At 36.5% G+C, this 19,929-nt stretch overlaps 1 protein-coding gene across 2 annotated transcripts in view; it reads right to left on the minus strand.

Moving 5' to 3' along the window:
• The window catches only part of LOC141365328 (E3 ubiquitin-protein ligase pellino homolog 2), a 31,256-nt gene extending 16,572 nt beyond the window's left edge, over positions 1-14,684 (minus strand). The window contains exons 1-3 of one of the 2 annotated variants that reach the window (XM_073869549.1): positions 14,547-14,684; positions 14,229-14,443; positions 7,169-7,298 (exon numbers count right to left, since the gene is read on the minus strand). In XM_073869549.1, the coding sequence (XP_073725650.1) occupies positions 7,169-7,298; positions 14,229-14,305 (207 nt within the window). In that variant the 5' untranslated portion in view covers positions 14,306-14,443; positions 14,547-14,684. The other variant, XM_073869548.1, reaches the window with a different exon arrangement.
• Positions 14,685-19,929: the final 5,245 nt, after the last annotated feature.

The following is a 19,929-nucleotide window of genomic DNA, read 5'->3' on the forward strand; positions in this document are numbered from 1 at the left end:
CACCGACTATAGCAACATATGGCGCTTTTCCATTGCATAGTACCCCACGGTTTGGTTTGGGTCAGGTCGGGTCAGCTCACTTTTGGCTTGGTTAGCTTTTCCATCGAGTTTAGTAACACTTTGGAGTGGGAGGGATTATAGGCGTCTCGTTATAATAGCGTGTCGTTGTACATTCTCATACATTTATTTATTTCTCAGTCCAGCACAAAATTAAAATTGACCACCATGTTTGGATGTCACATTTATCACTACCTCTATCTCACATGACAGTTTCTGTATAAACACCAGTGGCGTCAGTCGACGCGCTCCGCTAAGCCTCATTCAAGCTGCATTTAAACATTTGTGTCGCAAATGTGCCGCCACAAACTGCAAGTTTGGAAAAAAACTGTGGATGTTTTACCATCGCTAAAATGGAGTTTGGAAACTTATAGCAGCACTCAGACCCATCAGTGATCTACAGTGTTTTCCTATCAGGTTTTGGTATCAGCTCAGGTCGCTTGGAACCCCAACCGAGATGGTACTAAAAAAATAAATAAATAAAAAGTATCGGGTACGTACTGCACCCAGTGGAAAATCTCACAAAAGTAAGCTGACCCCAAACCAAACCGTAGGGTACTATGCAATGGAAAAGCACCAATAGATGGCACCGGTGCTACCTAGTTGTACAACTGTGGAACCAGGACTTCATTTGGAAGCACGAGTTGTGAGTTTGTGAAAGAAACACTGAAACTACATCTAAATGTGATTAAAGCAAATACATTTATTACAAGTTAAAGCTACTCCAGTGAAAAACTAAAATCACCCTATGATTTTCTCAACCCCCAAAGCCATCCGAGATACACACAAAGTTATAATAAAAGTCCTCTTCCAAGCTTTATAACGGTAGTAAATAGGGACCAGGGAACAACTTATGACTCTGAAGCCCAATAAAGTGCATCCATACTTCACAGAACTAATCCACATGGTTCCAGGGGGTTAATAAATGACTTCTGGGTAATCAATGCGATTTTGTAAGAAACATATCAATATTTAAAACGTTACAAAGCATAACAAATAGCTTCTGTTAGCAGCCAATGCACATTAACGATAGAGTTTAAGCGTAGGACGATGCGTAGTGACGAATGTGTAGACACAGAGGAGAGATGAAAGAAATGACAGTCATGAATATGTTGTCGTCTAAACCAAGGATTTTAAAGAAAATGGTGGAGGATTTTATAATAAGACAAGGATATTTGTTATCTGTAGCTAAAAGACTTCTCACCAAATCTTACGTATTGTATGCTACGCTACTATCGGGTGAATGCGTATTGATGTTACCGGAAGCTAGTTATTATAGTATATAACGTTTATATGTTTTTTTAATAAGTATATGTTACATTTTTCACATGGGGTACATGTATTTAATGCATCAAAAATCTTTCGAAGTAGGCAGGCAGCTCAGCAAGTTGTTGAATTTCATGCTGTGGTAAAACGGTTCTCATTGAGAAAGATTTGCTCAGACAATGCCAGCTGTTGGCATTTTGCCCCCAGCTGGCGAGAATGACAGCAAAAAGCCCGAGTCATCAGCAACCATCACAGGGAGGGAGACCACCCACCAAAAACAAATATCCAAAATAAGCAAACCTTGAGTTCTCTAATAGGTGTTGTCACGGATAAGAGTTGGAATGTCAATACAGTGATTGTGAATGATAGAAGGTACACAAAAGATCTCACTGCTTGAAAACATTCAAAAGAAGAATAATTAGCACATTAATTCATGTACAAAACAGCAATGACATTTCAATTTCTTACACCAATCCCTAATCAGAGGTGACAAAGATTTCAGCAATACACAATTTGTCTGCCTGTAATGAACCCGAAAAAGTGGCACAATAGATCACAAAATGCAGCCAATGCGAAACATTTATCTGTAAGTTTTGCGCTCCAGCAGAACAGCATACAAATACACAGACACATCCCTCCATTCTTACAAAGTTCCTTTAGGAAAGTTGCACCATTAAGCACCCATGTTTGCAACACCTCCAGGCAGTCCCATTTACTTGAATAGGGAAAGAGAGAGATTGCTAAATTCATATGCTTATGCTACAATTACAAAACCTATCTGACCAACAATTAACCCTGACATCAACTGTACCATAACTTGTGTTTCTTATAAATCTATAAAATACTTTTTTTTAAACACGGAACACAGTTTAGCTATTAAAGGACAAGTTCGGTATTTTACACTTAAAGCCCTGTTTTCAGATTGTCTACGATGAAATAAAACGGTTTTGACCGAAATCCCGACACATGACGCTGGCCCAAGAACCCCCGGGCGCCTGCCGTATCACCTCCCAGCTCCACAATGGCCGAATAGGCGCACTGGAACAAAATGCACTAAACTTCCGTTCACAAGGACGTGAAACTCACCGAGTGGTCAGGGGTGTTCACTGATATGCTCACACAAGAATCGCTGCAAAAGATGCCCTCCAACAGGTGTTTTAGCATTCGTTGTAAACTTGTGGACCTATTTTTCCAAACGCCCCACACCCGTACATTCTACCGTTGAGAGCTTGAATAATAGACACTCCAGCCCAGTTGGTCGCGATAATCCGCCTTTGCCAATTGCAAGAATACAAACAACGTTCCTGGAACGGAGGAATGCCGTACCTGACAGCACATCTAATACAAGTTAATGGAGTTGGACAAAAACTACGATAAAATTGTTGGAAAGCATCTTTTGCAGCGATTTTTGTGTGAGCATACCAGTGAACACCCCCGACCACTCGGTGAGTTTCACATCTTTGCAAACGAAAGTTTAATGCGTTTCAGGAAGAATTGCTCCACAGCCATTGTAGAGGTGGGAGGTGACACAACAAACACCCGAAAGTTCTCGGGCCAGCATCAAATGTCGAAATTTCAGTCAAAACCGTTCTATTTCATTATAACCAATCTGAAAACAGGGCTTTAAGTGTAAAATACCGAACTTGTCCTTTAAGCATGCGCACAGGTTGTCTAGCACCCCACACGATTCTGTATGGAGCCCCTTCACCAGAGAATCGGCAGTCTTTATTGATTGTTGATTGGTTATTTAATGGAAAGGTTCAGTTACCAGAGCAGCCAAATTGAGCATTGCGTTGTCCCCAAATGTATAGTAATAAGAGTTAGGGCTGTGCAATATACCAAGGTATTGCAAGGTATTCTCAAATCATACACAAGAAGCTGCTGCTGCTGCTTCTTCGTTTGTGGGTTTACTGGCCAAACTATTTCTTTGGCGGTTGCGCTGCTACTGTGGGTTACATGCGTGAATACTGCTGCGGTCTGCATGTGTATTTGCACGTCGACATGGACGACACCGCGGCAGTATGAAAACCGACGCGCAGCCTGCGCTGTCGCAACTACGCCGTAGGACCTACGCACAACTATAATGAGCCCTTAACAGCATATCTGGTTGGGACACGGTGTTAAATGTCAGATGGAAGACCGTTGAGGATGCAGATTCATAAATTTCACAACAACACATGAATGGACCAGCATCAGTGCGGTTTGTTTATTGGCAGTGGCTGTTCTGAGTAACAGTAAAACTTATGACTCATTCCCACCAGTCATATTCTTACTACCATGCATTTTCTCAAGAATGTCCCAAAAGCTGGCAGAGATTTGCTGTCATTGCCAGTGGAGTAAATTACTACTATTACATCAACTAAATGTTACAGCAGAGCAAATGAAAACAAGCAAATTCGTTCCTCAAAATCCTAAAGTGTAAAATTTTACTTTGTTTGGTTTAAATAAGATACTTTTGCCAAAATCCTTTTACAGTGTTTCCGGTCCTTACTGAATCTCTAGTACAATTAAATGAATTATACTTGGGTGATTCTCACGAAACCATTGAAATACCACGGCACTAATGATTTTAGCTTTAAAATGTGTAATAGTAACATTAAAAAGCATCAGAATTAACACAATACTGTGTTCTACCTTGCACAATGTGTGATTTCAACATAAGAATTTATAATTGTAAATTTTATCTCATTTTCTGCTGAAATTCTCATTACCGCAATGTGTCCGGCTGTGTTTGAACATGCGTTATTTTGTAATTTAATCAAATTAACACAAAAATATTAAGAAAAAAAAAAATGGATGTTTTGCTAGCCTACTTTAGATGACAGAAAAAATATTTACTGAATATTCATGTATAATAATAATGAAGAAAAATAAGGGAAAATGATGTGTCCATGCCTGACGTTCTCATCCTCCGCAACACTTTTTGAGAACAGTTTAAGCACACATACAGAATTTTAATAAAGTTTGATTTTGAGTGACCAAGCACATGGACCAGTTACTTAAAGATGGCTACCAGGTAAGATCATTTTTTTACAGTTAATTTGAAATATTGTCTTGTCAGAATGCTTACACGATATTTTGATTATCATTACCGCAACAGATGCTTATTAAATGTTAATTTAATTAATAGAAGCATAATACTTTGATTTTAAATGCATGTGCAGAATCTCCAAATTATGTTCTTTCAGGTTTGTCATGTCATTTTGAAAATATGCCAGTGTTGATGTTTTCTGACTGTTGCGGTAATGAGATTTTTTAGGACTAATTTTTTAAATGATGTTACAAAAAGTGTTAAATAAGTAAAAGTTTTTAAATTAATGTTCCCATTTACTCCAGACTTTGTTTTTCAATGTCTGGTGGGAAAAAAGTAAATTTAAGCAATTTTTACATTTTCATGCTTGACATTTTTAAAACCAAGTTTTCGTGAGAATCACCCACTTAAGCATTATTAATGCAAACCGAAATCGGTTAATTAATTATTAATAAATAATAAATAAACAATAAATTAAGTTATAAATCAGTAATGGCTATTTTGCAGCTCCCCTACAGAAGTTTCAGTCAGGGAACTGTACTTTAAAAAGAGGTTATCCTTTATAATCTGATAGTTACACATTAACGCATCAAATGACATTACCTTTACTACCAGTTGTTAACTGTTTGTGTGAGTCTCTGACTGTGACACAATGACAGATAATGAAACTTATATTAACAAGTAAATTTAAGAAAAATAAAAAACAATTTGATGATACCAAATTTTAACGCTCATTGTTTTGTTTTACTTATTTAAAGCACAAAGGGGTGGTTTCCCGGACAGAGATTAGCTTAAGCCAGGACTAGACTTTGGTTTTATTAGGAAATATAACTTGTTTTAACAAGCATGCCTTACTAAAAACTAGGGCTGGACGGTATGAGCAAAAATTCATATCCCAGTTGTTTTTTTGTTGAGGAATGGCAGTATTCAATATATATTCGTTATTTTTTACAAAAAGGATAAAAATGTAACTTGAAAGTCAAAGCCTTTATAATCTTTGTGGCTGAAGTTGTTGTACCATAAAGTTGTAAACACTCCCTAATAAACTATCTATTCCACTTCAAATCAAAAAAATTATATACCATGCAGTACCATATAAAAAATCATCTTTGTTAGAGCCTTTATCTTACCCGAAATGACTGTATGCTCATGTCCTTGATGGGTGGTAAATGTTTGTCATACCAAAGTTGTTAAGCAGGGTTTAGTTAACTTTATATACAAACCAGTGAAGTTCTTAATCATTTCTTTTTTTACTTTGTTTTGTGCACATGGGCATTGGCATGTAATATGATCTTTAATCTATAATATAATTATAGAAAAGTGTCCTGCCCATACTATTGAAATTATTATCCATAAAATTACACAATTCTCATTAATATACTGAACTGTCTGTAGCATTAAGATTTGTGTTCACAGAATTTACTAAAGTAGTCAAACCTCTTCATTAGAAAGGGATGTCACAGTCCTTTTGTCCTTACAGTGTATTCCAGTCACAAAAATGGACAAAACTTAAAAAACATATGATCCAAAATAATTAAGTTTATAGAACAGATGTGGTTCTGGAATCTGATTGGCTACGTGCAAACTGAAACTATAACGCGCACACATTCAGCACATTTAAAGTGTCTTTGTTTCATTCACACACACATCCTCCCTTATTATTTCTTAATAATAATCTCATTAATTCACACTAATAGCTTCGCTGAAGCAGCACAATCATTTGTTACTAATTCTAAAGTGACGTTTTAAAATTAAATAACGGAGACTTGTTTGTGGCTGTTATGCTTTGAATCTGAGGAAAAAGTTCACCACAAAATAAAACTCCTTCGGAGTTTCTGTTTTATCTACGCACTTGTCCCGTCGCACTAAAGTATAAACGCAGTATCACTCACCTGATATTGCTATAATAGTGATGAGAAATAACTGCAATAGTGTAGTAGATAAATACGTGTTGTGATGGAGCGTCAGACATGTTGTTGGGATGAGAGCACACATATGCAGCGGTAACTTAATTCCAATGATCTCTCTGTAAAAGCAGGTTGAGAAGACATTTTATTTTAGTCTTGAACTCAATTATTACAATCCTCCGAGTGCATGCAGCCGCAGTTTTTAAATGTCCACATTCATGAGGCGCATCCAAGCGTCACAGAGTTTCTGCGTGCTTCTCCATGTCGCGTACTTGCTGTGACGGGCGGGCTCGCACAGAGCGCGTGTATGCGCGCTTGAGTTGCATTAAACCATATCGATATGAACGGTATTGGCTAATTCCGCATCGCGTCGGGAACCCATATCGATATATCCCCTAAATCCGGTATACCGCCCAGCCCTACTAAAAACATTACTTGTGTGCATATGTCAAGATATGTCAGGGCAATAAGTTTTTTAATTAAGGCAGCTCAAACATGAGTTTTAGTCTGGGAGTAGGATAAGCCCTGTCTTGGAAGCCGCCCCTAAATGTTTAAGAAGGGTGCACATGCATGGGAACACTATAGGTTTAATACTAAAACAGGATTTTAATATCCCTGCTGTAGAAGACAACTTTAGACAGATGGGAATCTAACCTCCAGCAAAATGTGTTGGTGAAGTATGAAATCATAGTTAAAACTGGTGACTCAATTGAGGCTTCAACAAAACCAAAACTGATGCTTCAACAAAACCAAATGCACCAAATCAAAAGGACCGCTTTAGACAGGTAAGATTGAACCACAGAGGAGTGGTTAAACTAAAAAGAAAAAAAATAGATTTGCCATCTAATATACATGCTGTATATATTAGATGGCAAATCTAGTTTTCCCTTCTTTTGAAGTTCACTGCCTTGCTGGCTTGTGGTGTGTTGAGGATGTGTACAGTGCTGGGTTTGACACCATTAGCTTTGGCTCTCTTATAAAGGGCAAACCGGCTTTTCCTCCGTCCTCTGTCTCCATTGGGGAGTGAACCATTGTACCTGTTAAAAATTCAAAGAGAAATGTTATATACTAAAGTAACATTTTGGCATACAAGTAGTTCAAATCAATTGATCAATCTTGTTCAAATCAATCTTGTTTCCCTTACTTGTTATTGCTTTATGGTGTCATTGTAATACAATACAAACTAATAAAAAAAGATCTTAAACCCATCGCTATGGGCAACAGTTTATATTTAACAAGACTTTTAAATGCATTTTACTTCATGCATATTTTGAAACATTGTCAAAAGGCAAAACAACATTTTAATCTCTATCAACGAGCCCTCAAGAGTTTTCATGATAATTAACTAGAGAGGGAGACCAGTTTGTCTACATTTTTTTAATACTAGTTTTAATATTTTTAATCAGCTGTGCTTTATTTGCACGTAGACAGCTTGCTGTGCTTCTGCTATCAGTTTACACTCGCTCTCAGTAAAGTCGAGTCTTTAAATTCATTCCCTTTGAAGCGGTGTCAGTACAGCAAAGTATATTTAGACAAACGTTGTTGTCACGTCTCATGCTGTTTTTGTGCATCTCACCACGAGAACTAGGTTCAAGACATGTCAAGTTTAAAAGAGTCCAAACTTTTGAGTGAAAATGATATCTTGATCAAAACCCATGAATTTTTATAAAATACTACCAGAGCAACACTTCCCCAAAGCATATGCCTTTATATGCAAATTTTACACTGCGGTTTAGTTGGTGGTTTCATTTTAAGTCAAGAGAAGAGTAAATATACTATGTAATAAAGTAAGGAGTAAAAACAAATGTTTCACAAGTGCAAAACTAAATACAGTTGTAAACAGGGTGTGAAATGTTTTGAACTCGTCCACTTTCAACCACACTCATAGACAGTCGAAACATTTGACTGCATTGCTTCAGGTGTGAACAGTAAATCAAAATTCATGATCCAGGTGATCTTGCTGCAGTATATTTGAATTTAATTCTGAAAGGAATCTTGAAGTTGGCCACCATTTCTCAGCGATGAGCAACATGATTTACATAACAGCTTGCAGATAGTTTGGGCTGATCCCATTTAGCACGCAAACTTATTAAACTTACTAAAGTATAATGCAATGTAAGTGAAATTCTTGTAATTCTGTCACTGATTCACAGAGGACAGCTGTAGGTCATAAAATGAACGCTAATGTTAGTCAAGTCACATTTAATAAATAAATATTTATTTATAAGGTCATTTAAACAGACTTTAGACTAAATACTGTCAACAGATATTTATTTGTATCCCTGAATTTAAACAAGGGTTTTAACGTTATCCTGCCAGGTTTTTGTTTTATCCATAATGACTTCCCGCAGAATTTCTTGGTAGCCTGGGTCATTCCCATGAGTTTTAATATAGCATTCATGTGAACAAGGATTCAGAGTAAATTGCTAATCTAAAATCAGCTGCATACTGTGTGCATGATGTCGACACTTATACTAGCTTCAACATCCTGTACTGTTGATGCTTATCACTGGACATGCTTAAAAAACAAGACTACAATAATCCCAAACAAGCAAAAATTCTTCATTTTCCATTTGAATGTATTTGCATTGTAGTGTTGGTGCGATATCATGGACAATATCGCCGGTACACAAGGTAAAATCGTTTTAAGGGCCCATAATACTTCCGCATAGGACCTACACAATTTTCATATTTCTGCGTCGTAGTCCGTGTCGACATGCAATTACACACGCAGACCACCATTAGGCAGCATCCATGTGTGTAACCCACAGTAGTAGTTCAACAGGCGAAGAAGTAGCAGCTTGTCCAGTAAACCCACAAAAAAAGAAGTTGGTTTGAGAAGACCAGCAGTGATGGAGGTAAATAGACAGCAACTTTTATTGCAGTTTGACTTAAATATCACTCCTCAAACTTGGCCCATCTTTGCTTTTACAGGAATACACGCCTAAGAAATCCGACGTCGTTTTTTACCTGATGAAAGGTGTTCTAATAGACCACAGTGCTTGCGTAGAACACATGCGTTGTTAAATTATTGGTGAGGTGCACATCATGCTACGCAGAACTAAGCACAGCCTACGGTGTAAGGCATAGATCCTACTCAGACCAGGGTTTCCCACAGCACTTTGCAGTTCGGGCGGCCCGCCTAAGCTGGGGAACCCTATCGCCTTAACTAGGTCGTCCAAAAAAAAGGACATGGGCGGACTGACCATCTGGCAATTCTGGCAAATGCCAGAGGGGCCGGGTAATTTTTTATGTGGGCCGGTGAGATTTTTTTTACATATAGAGGTTATGCAGACGCAGTACCGAACTGGTCATCTGGAGCACAGAGGGTTTTCCCTGTGGGCCACATGACAATGCGGTTTGCATGCAAGTTATCGAGTAATAAAAGAACGATTACAACACTGTGTTTTTTATTTGGACCCACTTGTAACTCGCTGCTGTCATTGCTGCCTCCTTCAAAACACACAGTCGCTTAGTGCAGCAATCTAACAGTGCACATCAGTGTCAAAATGTTGACAAATAAAAATAAAGTTTCTGTTCACAGAAGCCGCAGTGAACGACTCTCAGCCAATTGAATTACCCGACCGAGCAAGAGTTTTAAGAAGTCGGTGTTTCTTAAACGTGAATTCCAGCCAATTACATTACAGAGCTGAGAAGCATTCCAATTAAACGAAAGAAGGCGGGAGTTTATGTTCACTATGTTTGAGCATTTGTATACTGTATAGCATTTGTATAGTGCTTTACACATGAATATTGTTTTTGTTTTTCTAAAAAGGTATTTTACATGCGCTCTTATACTTAAAAATGCTGATAAATAGCAAACCCAGAAATGCAAACTACTTAACTTTAGTTGAATTTTGCCATTTTAATTTAAAAATGAAATTTAGATTGCAGCAATACAGCGTTACACAGCAAGTAGTGACTGTCAGTCAAGCAAATAGAAACAACAAATGTTTATGGCATACAGTATAAGATAAAGTATGAATGTGTGTATATTATGAATTAAAATGGAAATATTTACGAGGCCAGAACTGTGATCACATGTAATAAAATGGCTTCACTTTTTTGTTAATACTATTTATATTTAGTATTTAATAAATAATTGTTAAATGTAGTACGGAGTCTGTAGTCTAACCCTACCACCTTAACTAACATATTTTCTGCGAAAAACCCTGCTGACCATAAATTAAGCTTTAGTAAACTTAGCGAAGTGAAGCTCTAACTAGCTAACAATAATCTTTTGTCCTAAAAACAGAAGTGATCAATTTACCACATTAATCACTTTAACTTAGCCTTTAAGAAGAATGAGGAAATCCTAGCGTGTATTCATAATCCATAAAGTGGATTTTTCTTACTGTCAGTAAAATATGTTTTTTGTAGGGTCACCTCAGGTCGGTTTACACTAGAGATTTTTTTAAAGCATTTTAAAATGAAAACGACCCCTATCTAGAAGGCAGTTTCAGAAAAGATCTCCATCCACACTATACACAACTGTAAACACATTAAACATGATTGTCTCACACACACAGGGCATGCACATTTAAATGTAAAAAAATCTTACCTCTTGCACATGTATGTAGCCACAGTGTTATTATAACCATTTTAACTTTTTCAACAGTTTGTATTGAATTTCATAACCCCCGGTGCGAGTTTATGCTGCATGTAATGGAGGTGGACAGAGCTCACTGCAGCAAGTAGCTGAAAACAGTGCTTATAACACTATAGATCCATAAGTACATGTTAGGGATGTTGCGGTGACGGAATTAATCGCACCGGTTAACAGCATATGACAAACCCGGTGATAGGGTATCACCCGGTGTGAGGGGCTTATAAATACGCATGCAGCCATGCGCATTTTATTTTCACTTTTGAATTGTGACGCACGTTCAGCTTGCACTAAATTCAGGCAGAAGACACATTTAGTTTTTAGTGTCTGCTCTATGTCTAATGAAATTAAACAATTTAAAGGATTAGTCCATTTTCTTAAAAGAAAAATCCAGATAATTTACTCACCACCATGTCATCCAAAATGTTGATGTCTTTCTTTGTTCAGTCGAGAAGAAATTATGTTTTTTGAAGAAAACATTGCAGAATTTTTCTAATTTTAATGGACTTTAATAGAATCCAACATTTAATACTTAACACTTAACCGTTTTTTTCAATGGAGTTTCAAAGGACTATAAACAATCCCAAACGAGGAATAAGGGTCTTATCTAGCGAAACAATTGTCATTTTTGACAATAGAAAAAACAAATATACACTTTTAAACCACAACTCGTCGTGTAGATCCGGTCGTGATGTGCCAGCTGACCCCACTACGTCACCGCAATAAGTCATGACGTCAAGAGGTCACAGAGGACGAACGCGAAGCTCCGCCCCAGTGTTTACAAGCGTCTTGAAATAGCACCGTTCCTACGTTGTTGTATGTCAACTGATACTAATTAATGTCTTTGTGGCAGTTTATTGTTTAAAATGGTCCGCAAATGAGCGTTTTATATATGTAACACGTGACCTCCCTACGTCACTATGCATTTACGTTAGGTCGCGCTGGACCGGACCTTGACGAAAAGTTGTGGTTTAAAAGTATATATTTTTTATTTTTCTTGTCAAAAATGACAATCGTTTCACTAGATAAGACCCTTATGCCTCGTTTGGGATTGTTTATAGTCCTTTGAAACTCCGTTGAAAAAAACTGTTAAGTGTTGAGTTAAGTATTAAATGTTGGGTTCTATTAAAGTCCATTAAAATTATAAAAATTCTGCAATGTTTTCCTCAAAAAACATAATTTCTTCTGGACTGAACAAAGAAAGACATCAACATTTTGGATGACATGGTGGTGAGTAAATTATCTGGATTTTTCTTTTAAGAAAATGGAATATTCCTTTAAATGGCAAAACGATGGTGGAAGACCGGCAAGTGATCAAATCGATGTATCACCAGTTACACCGACTATCGCAACATGTCTAGCATGCATTAAAAACAAATTGGTATAACATTTATAATCTGGGGCTATAGTTGGGGGCACTAAGTGGAATATTTATGGCAAAAGCTCCGTTACAAATCGTTGAAGCCGTTTACATGGTCATTGCAGCTGGTTGATGCTTCGGTAGCGTAATGGTCATATAATAGGGGCTTGATGAATCAGGGAAGGATATGCAGTGATACAGAACACAAAAAAAAGGGAGAAAATGTGGGCACCCACACCTTCATTACATAACACTTTGGCGAAGTCTGTATTATAGCGCAACCCCAAAGTTTTCCAACTAAAACAGGGTATGTAGCTTTCACAAAGCAAAGTAATGCAAGACAAGTGTAACCGTAGCAAAAGTCATGCATTTTAAAACGAAAACACAATAATTTAAACATTGCCTAAGTGAGCAAGCAGACATTTAAGAGTCCGCAAGATCCATCTCCCTACAGATATAAGTCACTAAGGAATAACCCAAAAGGTACATTTGACACTTGTCCTCTCCCACAAAGCCTTATCAAAAAGCTCAGTCAGTCTAATGAGAACAATGAACAGAGAGTGGAGGACTAGAGGCACAGATCTGCCTGTGCCCAGATCAATAATACCCTCTTTCAGCACCAGCCTCACTTCTGTGTGTGCCAGGGGGCAATGCCAGGCAACCCTGGTGAATCAGGCCAGTAAAGAGATGGTACTGTGATACCAGGATCTTGCAAATCATGCAGAATCAACACAGGCTACAACAGGCCCGTCTGTCTCAAACAGCCTTACAATGCAAAGTTTTACATTCATTACATACAAACTATGTCAAGATTAGCAAAGATTATTAGAATACAATTCATAAATACATAAAAATAATGAAATGACACCCAGGCATTAATAAAAGGAAACCACTATATTTATACCCTTACATCCTACTGAAAAAAATAACAGGATGGTGTTTAATGTAGACTTAAAAGGTATTACTTACAGTAACAGTACAGTATAGTAAAATAAAATAAAACATATGGACATATTACAGAATGAGAACTGCATTGATCATAAAGGGGCAGATTTCAAAACATCCTAATCCAATGACCAATTTCTTTAAGCAAAATATATATATTTTTAGAATTCGTGTTGAAATATGCAGAAATCAGTACCACTCAATCTCATACCTGGCCAGAAATTAACATTTTAGGATATCTCCTTTATCTGCAAGATAGACATTAGCACGTGGAGGCTCCATTATTTAGTATAAATGAGCTAGAATAATCTTCTAAATGTTCACAATGTGAATTGCAGATCCAAGAGCAGGATTTAGACGCAATGCTCCAGATCACTGAACATTTTTTGATTTAAAAGCCAGCAGGGCGAGAAGGGGGCATTGTAAAAGAGGGACAGCCTCTTTGCTCAGTCACAGAAAAGGTGGGGGGCAAATAACTTTAGCGGGCTGCTTCCGAATTCCTCCACCGCCCTTCATCTCGTTATGATTCCCGTGGAGATGATAAACGAGCAGGAAATAAGAGTCTCGTCAAGAACAAAACATTAACAAACTGTCAGTCCAACATTACAGTTTGTGATTAATGCATTCGCACTCATTGGCGTTCATACGTCATCATCTGTTTCACAATTATCTATCTAACACATTGCAATCATTTCAATGGGGTTTTTACCAAACGATTCCCCTCACGTAAACTCGCCCAGTGCACTCGCTTGAGCGCACGTGTTTCGTTTGTGCAGTAACGTGAGCGCGTGAATTTTAAGATCTGGGAGGTCTCGCGCACGCACACCAATATCAAGTGTGTAAACAAACTATTTCCGTACTCTCTAAAAACGCATTTGTCATCTAAACAACTCAGAAAGATGGCTGTGAATATTTGAACAGCCCTATTGTGAAAGTACAGTATTACGCTCACAAGATATCAGGCTACGTGGATAAAGCTATTAAGTAAACTAATGTCGTAATATTAGACAGACATGAGGCAAAATATCAGTGCGTATGTAAGTTAACGTTACTCACCCCAGAACCACTAATTCGCCGTACTTTACAGGCTCTTTGGTAGGCGCACAGTGCTCCTCTTGACCCGGTGAAAACATGAGGCTTTTCAAACAACACAGCGCCCCTTACTATGAATTACACGATCATGAATCCAGTCACAAAAGGGAAACACTTCAAAGGACGATCCTAACTGCCATTTCACACATTTATCCGGTCCCGATATCCGTTGGACTTTTCTGAAAAGAAAAGAGTCAGTAAACTCCTACGTCCGACAGAGATTTTACTATCAAAGGTTTTAGTCGCGAACACATTTTGCTTAAAGAACAGCGTTTAACTTACTGCTTCCATCCGCTGTAAGAAAAACAGTACTAGTAGGGGGTGGATCGTACCATTCACTTATAAGGACTTTACACGGGAGAATCAAAAATCCTTTCTTGAAAAATTAAAGAGTACGTTTTACTCGTTTCATCGCGACTGGTGTCCACCAACATATAATATATAAATGTGTTTCGTCTGCATAAAATGTTATAAAACGTGTCGTCCCGAGAAAATGCATTTTTCCAACCCAACAATGGTTTCCCCCTCTAACGGGACAATCCAACAAAACGGCGGTCTGAGGCGGCACCTTCAATTATGTAAACAAAGGGTGAAACTTAGAAATATTTAAAGTGATACAGTAGTTAGCCATTTCATCATTTGATAACTTCAGATTTAACATAAGTAAATTTCAATGTTTATTAATGTTTTATTTGTATTACTATTATTATTATTTGCAACATATTATATTATTTGTATTATTAGCAACAGTAGTAATGTTACAAATGAGTTGCATTAAACTAGGGCTGTCAAAAGATTAATTCCGATTAATCGCATACAAAATAAAAGTTTTTTGCATAATTTATGTGTGTGCACTCTGTGTAATTTTTTTATATATATAAATACACACACGTTAATAGATATATATATATATATATATATATATATATATATAGAGAGAGAGAGAGAGAGAGAGAGAGAGAGAGAGAGATTTATATATATTTTATATCATAAATATAAATAAAATATATACCTAAATAAATTGGGTTACACTTTATTTTGATGGTCCACTTTGGACATTCTGCTGACTATAGGTAACTTCGCAACTACATGTCAACTAACTTTCAATAATTTGCAACTATACGTCAACTAACTGTCATTAGAGTATTAGTAGACTGTAAGGGTTAGGATTAGGGAAGAGGTTTGGTTAGTGGAATAAGTTGACATGCACCTGCAAAGATACTTATAGACAGTTGAATGTCCGTTCAGATATCATCGCAATAAAGTGTTAGTAGATATTAAGCGGGCAGTTTACTAATTCTCTAAAGATTTTTAGTTGATAAGTAGTTGCAAAGTTACTTATGATTAGTAAAATGTCTAAAGTGGACTATCGAATTTATACATGTATGTGTGTACATATGTATAAAAAATTACACACAGTGCACACACATAAATAATGCAAAAAACTTTTATTTTGTATGTGATTAATCGCGATTAATCTTTTCACAGCCCTAGTTAAAAAATGTAATTAAAACAGCATTAGAGTTTTAATTAGGGTGTGTGGATGTATTATTGCACATAAACTATTCAACACACTCTAAATTGTATTATTTTATTTAATATGTATTTTTATTATTATTTTAGGATGAATTTTTTGAAATTTCAGTGTAAATCTACAAAGCCCAGCAGCAAGATCTACATAAACTAGGCCCGGGAACATAAACTGTTGATCTGCTCTGCTGTAAACCATCATGGTGTTAAATGGTGTCATTTAACAAAGAAGTCATGCTGGTCTAACAGCTTTGTCCACATGAATAAGCCATTTGCTGGGACTGTGTTCTTCATCAGTACAAACTTTCACACCTCCAGATTCTTTCAATTTGTAAATAGTCGAGAAATACTTTTAGGACACTATAAAAAAAATATTTTAGGTATTTATTTTATATTTGATTCTACCCAATGCCAACATGCCATCTCTGTTACTGCCATTGTCTTTTGTTGTAATTTACAGTGTATTTTTTCACTTCACCTTCTGTGGATGAGCAAATTAATAATGTTCCTATTTTTCCCTCTCTAAACAGGTGATGGGGCTTTCCACTCATGTGCTTTTGACCAAACCTGCCGATTAGTCGTTTCACTCTTCCACTCCTGCATGTTTTTTGACGGTTGTTCAGTCATTCACACGTTCCTGCTGAATGTGTTACCTCCACACTTGTCAAGCTTCGTAATCCTCCCATAGTCACATTCCTCCCTGTGCAGTTGTGGGGCTCTTATCTTTTTTGTGACTTTTTTTTAAGCACAGTTAACTGAACCCACTACGCTTTGTCACTGCTAGGGTTGTGCAATGTAAACCAGTCCTATACCAGTACTGGAACCTTTAGGCTATCTGTCTGTTTATGTGAGTTTCTGTAATAAAGCAATTTCACCTAAGAGCATAATAGGAATTTGAAAGCATAACTGTATTCTCAAACTCAAATTATTTTAGGGTGAAAATTGATTTATTAAAATATATAAAACATATATTATTTCCTCTCTTTTATGTAAATGACTTCTATTGCAGAACAATGTATCTTACTTCCTACTACTGTTTGGCAGATTATTTATGAATAGCTGTAACTCCACGACTCAGATCTTGTACATTGTCCCAAGTAACCCCACCTCATACACACGTGCCTGGACAAAGGATCAAAGTCTTGCTTACTCATACCATCTTGATGGATAACAGATGCAAAGAGCTGCTGTTGCTGAAAGCCATTTATCTGGTTTAGATCTATGTACTTATGAGAATAATATTGCACATACAGAAAAAACTTAGGCATGTGAGCACAGTGTGCAGAAATGATTGCATAACTTGAACTAAATGATACATTTCATTTCCTGTATACTTGTGTAACACAGGATACAAAAAATCTATTTCTATTTTTGCCTATGCAAAACTGGATGCTGCTAGAGTTTGCTTATGGGTGGCTTTATACTTTTTTCTTTTCTTTTTTTAAATGGTTCTAAATAAAGTTTCTTCAAAAAAGAAACCATTCCTAAGTCTCGCTATGTTATTCTGGTCCCTAGATATAACTCAGGTCCCTCCTATTATTTTATGACAAGGCTAATTGTCTGCTTGGCAAAAGGTCTGATCCTTTTTCAACAAGCCACATGATTTGACGCATTCTGCACTAGTGCAAATAGTGCAGGACAAACTTCACACAGTAGTTTATTACTACAGGGTGTGTTTAAATCCCTTAACCCCTGCTGTAGATAAAAACATAATACAATAATTTCAGAATATGGAGCCATAAAAGTAGATTGTAAAGCTAAGATCATATTGTTGAAACATTTAATGAGAAATGTGTTTATTAATTTTAAAATAAAGGTCAGTTTGTGACACCATTGAGATCTTTTCTGAAACAATGAGACATATTTTAGGTCTTTTTCACAGGAGAAATATTTGACACTCAAGACACTGACTATTCTTTTGCAAAAATACCGATCAGATTATAGAAAGTCATAGCTTTATCATTATTTGTCTAACTTCATATAGTTCTAATGATTTTGCAATTATTCAAAAACATTAATAATAAGATGTGTCTAAATGTAGTGTAAATCATTTCTGACATCATTATATCATGATGAGTAACTGTAATTTACACTCACGCAGCATTGCATATGCATAGCATGCATACATGTACTGTACTTCCATGCCATTGTACTGTGATTTTATTCACTGTACTTGCCTCTAAATAGCTTTAAAGTGTCCATATTGATAATGACAGGAACTGCTGATTGCAGTGTGATACCGAAGGGAATGGCTGGAATGTGCTGCAATGCTAGCAGTCTGCTGATGCGAGTCACACAAAAGTCTTCTTGTTATCACTTTAACTCGTTTTTCACCCTTTAGTACGGTGTAATTCATTGCAGCCATGATATAGTGCTTGAAACACAAAGGTAAGTGAAATTGTGTGATGCACTTTGAATTTACAGCATTTACAATGTGTGAGCAAAAAACACAAAAATGCGGTCCAATTAGAGAAAAGTATGTTGGTGATGGTGGACACCAGGGGCCTCATGTATAAAGCATGCACAAAACAGGACTGGAAATGTGCGTACGCCAGTTCCCACGCAAAGGTTGTGATTTATAAAAAATCATGGGAGATGGGAGAATGGGCTTGCAGGGTGGGATATTAGGATGATTCATGTACGCACACTTGCAGGTGATCTGTGATTTATAAAGGGAACATTGCTTTGTTTTATAAGTCTTCATAATTTTTGGTGTATGCCATTTTTTGCTTTTGTGCGTATGTAGGCTTTTAGTAAGAATCCTACGCACAGTTTTATACATGAGGCCCCAGGCCTTTTCTTGCATAGAAAAACACACTTTTGTGCAAATCCCATGGGCAGAAAATCATACATGGTTTAAGCTAATATAAGGGAAAAAGTACATGATGATAAAGTATTTAAATTACCAGGTGAACTGTCGCTTTATGGTACTAATTTGCCATTTTTCATTTACCTTTAAGATAAAAAAGAAATTTGAATACATACTGGAGGAATCATAAGTTTCTGGTGAACCTTAGAATTACAATCGGTTCTCCCTGTTGAAAAAAACAATAAAACCATTACAGAAAATTCGAATGGTTTCCATTAAAATACCAATAGGAACCATTCGCTTTTACCATTTCTATTAGAATCAATACATAATCCATTAAAACCAATACATACCATTGGAGATCAACAAAAACCAATACACTGTAGTGTGTTTTGGGCCATTTTCCATTAGAACCAATACAATTCCCAATAATGGTTTTATTGTTTTTTTCAGCAGGGCTAGGCTAGCCAATTACTTTAAACGTGGAAAGAATCAGAAATGACAAAATACAAACAGACAAAGTCACAAGCCGCACTTCTTTAATTGTTTTGTTAAAGGATTCACTGGCCTCTTGCGGCAGTTTAGGGTTACTGCAAGGAACATGAATGAAATGAATAAAGATGGTTGTTGTTAAAATTACCGGTACAAGATTAGAAATTACAGTTTTACTGGCAGCTGGTTGCCAGTAACTTACTGTAGATTTTACATTTATGTACTATGGCAACAGTTTGTTCAAAGTTAAATGAACATATAACTTTTCAGTCTTTATCTTCTACACAGTAAGTTACTGGCAACCAGATGCATAATTACAGCAAATTTTTTACAGAGATATACTAACAAATATGTTTTTATTTATCACGAACAGCCTAACATACATGCAGAATAATAAAATTAAATGCAAGAGAGTAAATTCACCGAACGAAAATAAACATAAGCTGGAAAAATTATTTTGCTTTTGACTGAATCAAACGTGACTCTTTAGTCTCCGTGTCTCTCTTTTGCATAACGGATTCAATGACTCGACATGTTGAATTATTTTCATGTAATAATATAGCAGTGCCACTTTTTTAACCCCGAAACAAAATGTTTCATGTTTGTTTTATATATAGGTTCGAGTTTTATCAGTCTAATCTTGATATTTTAATAGGTAAATCTGACTAATTTACTCGCACTCTCTCGCTCATCTCAAAGTATTGCAGTACCCTTGTTTGCCGGTAGGTGCCACCGCGGCACAAACATGAAACTCCTGCATTGAATAAGTTTCAGCATTATTTAAAAATCAGATTTAAGTTAAACTAATAAAAAATATACACTAATTTAAATATT

Source organism: Misgurnus anguillicaudatus, chromosome 7 (genome assembly GCF_027580225.2).
Source record: "Misgurnus anguillicaudatus chromosome 7, ASM2758022v2, whole genome shotgun sequence".
Taxonomy (NCBI): Eukaryota; Metazoa; Chordata; class Actinopteri; order Cypriniformes; family Cobitidae; genus Misgurnus; species Misgurnus anguillicaudatus.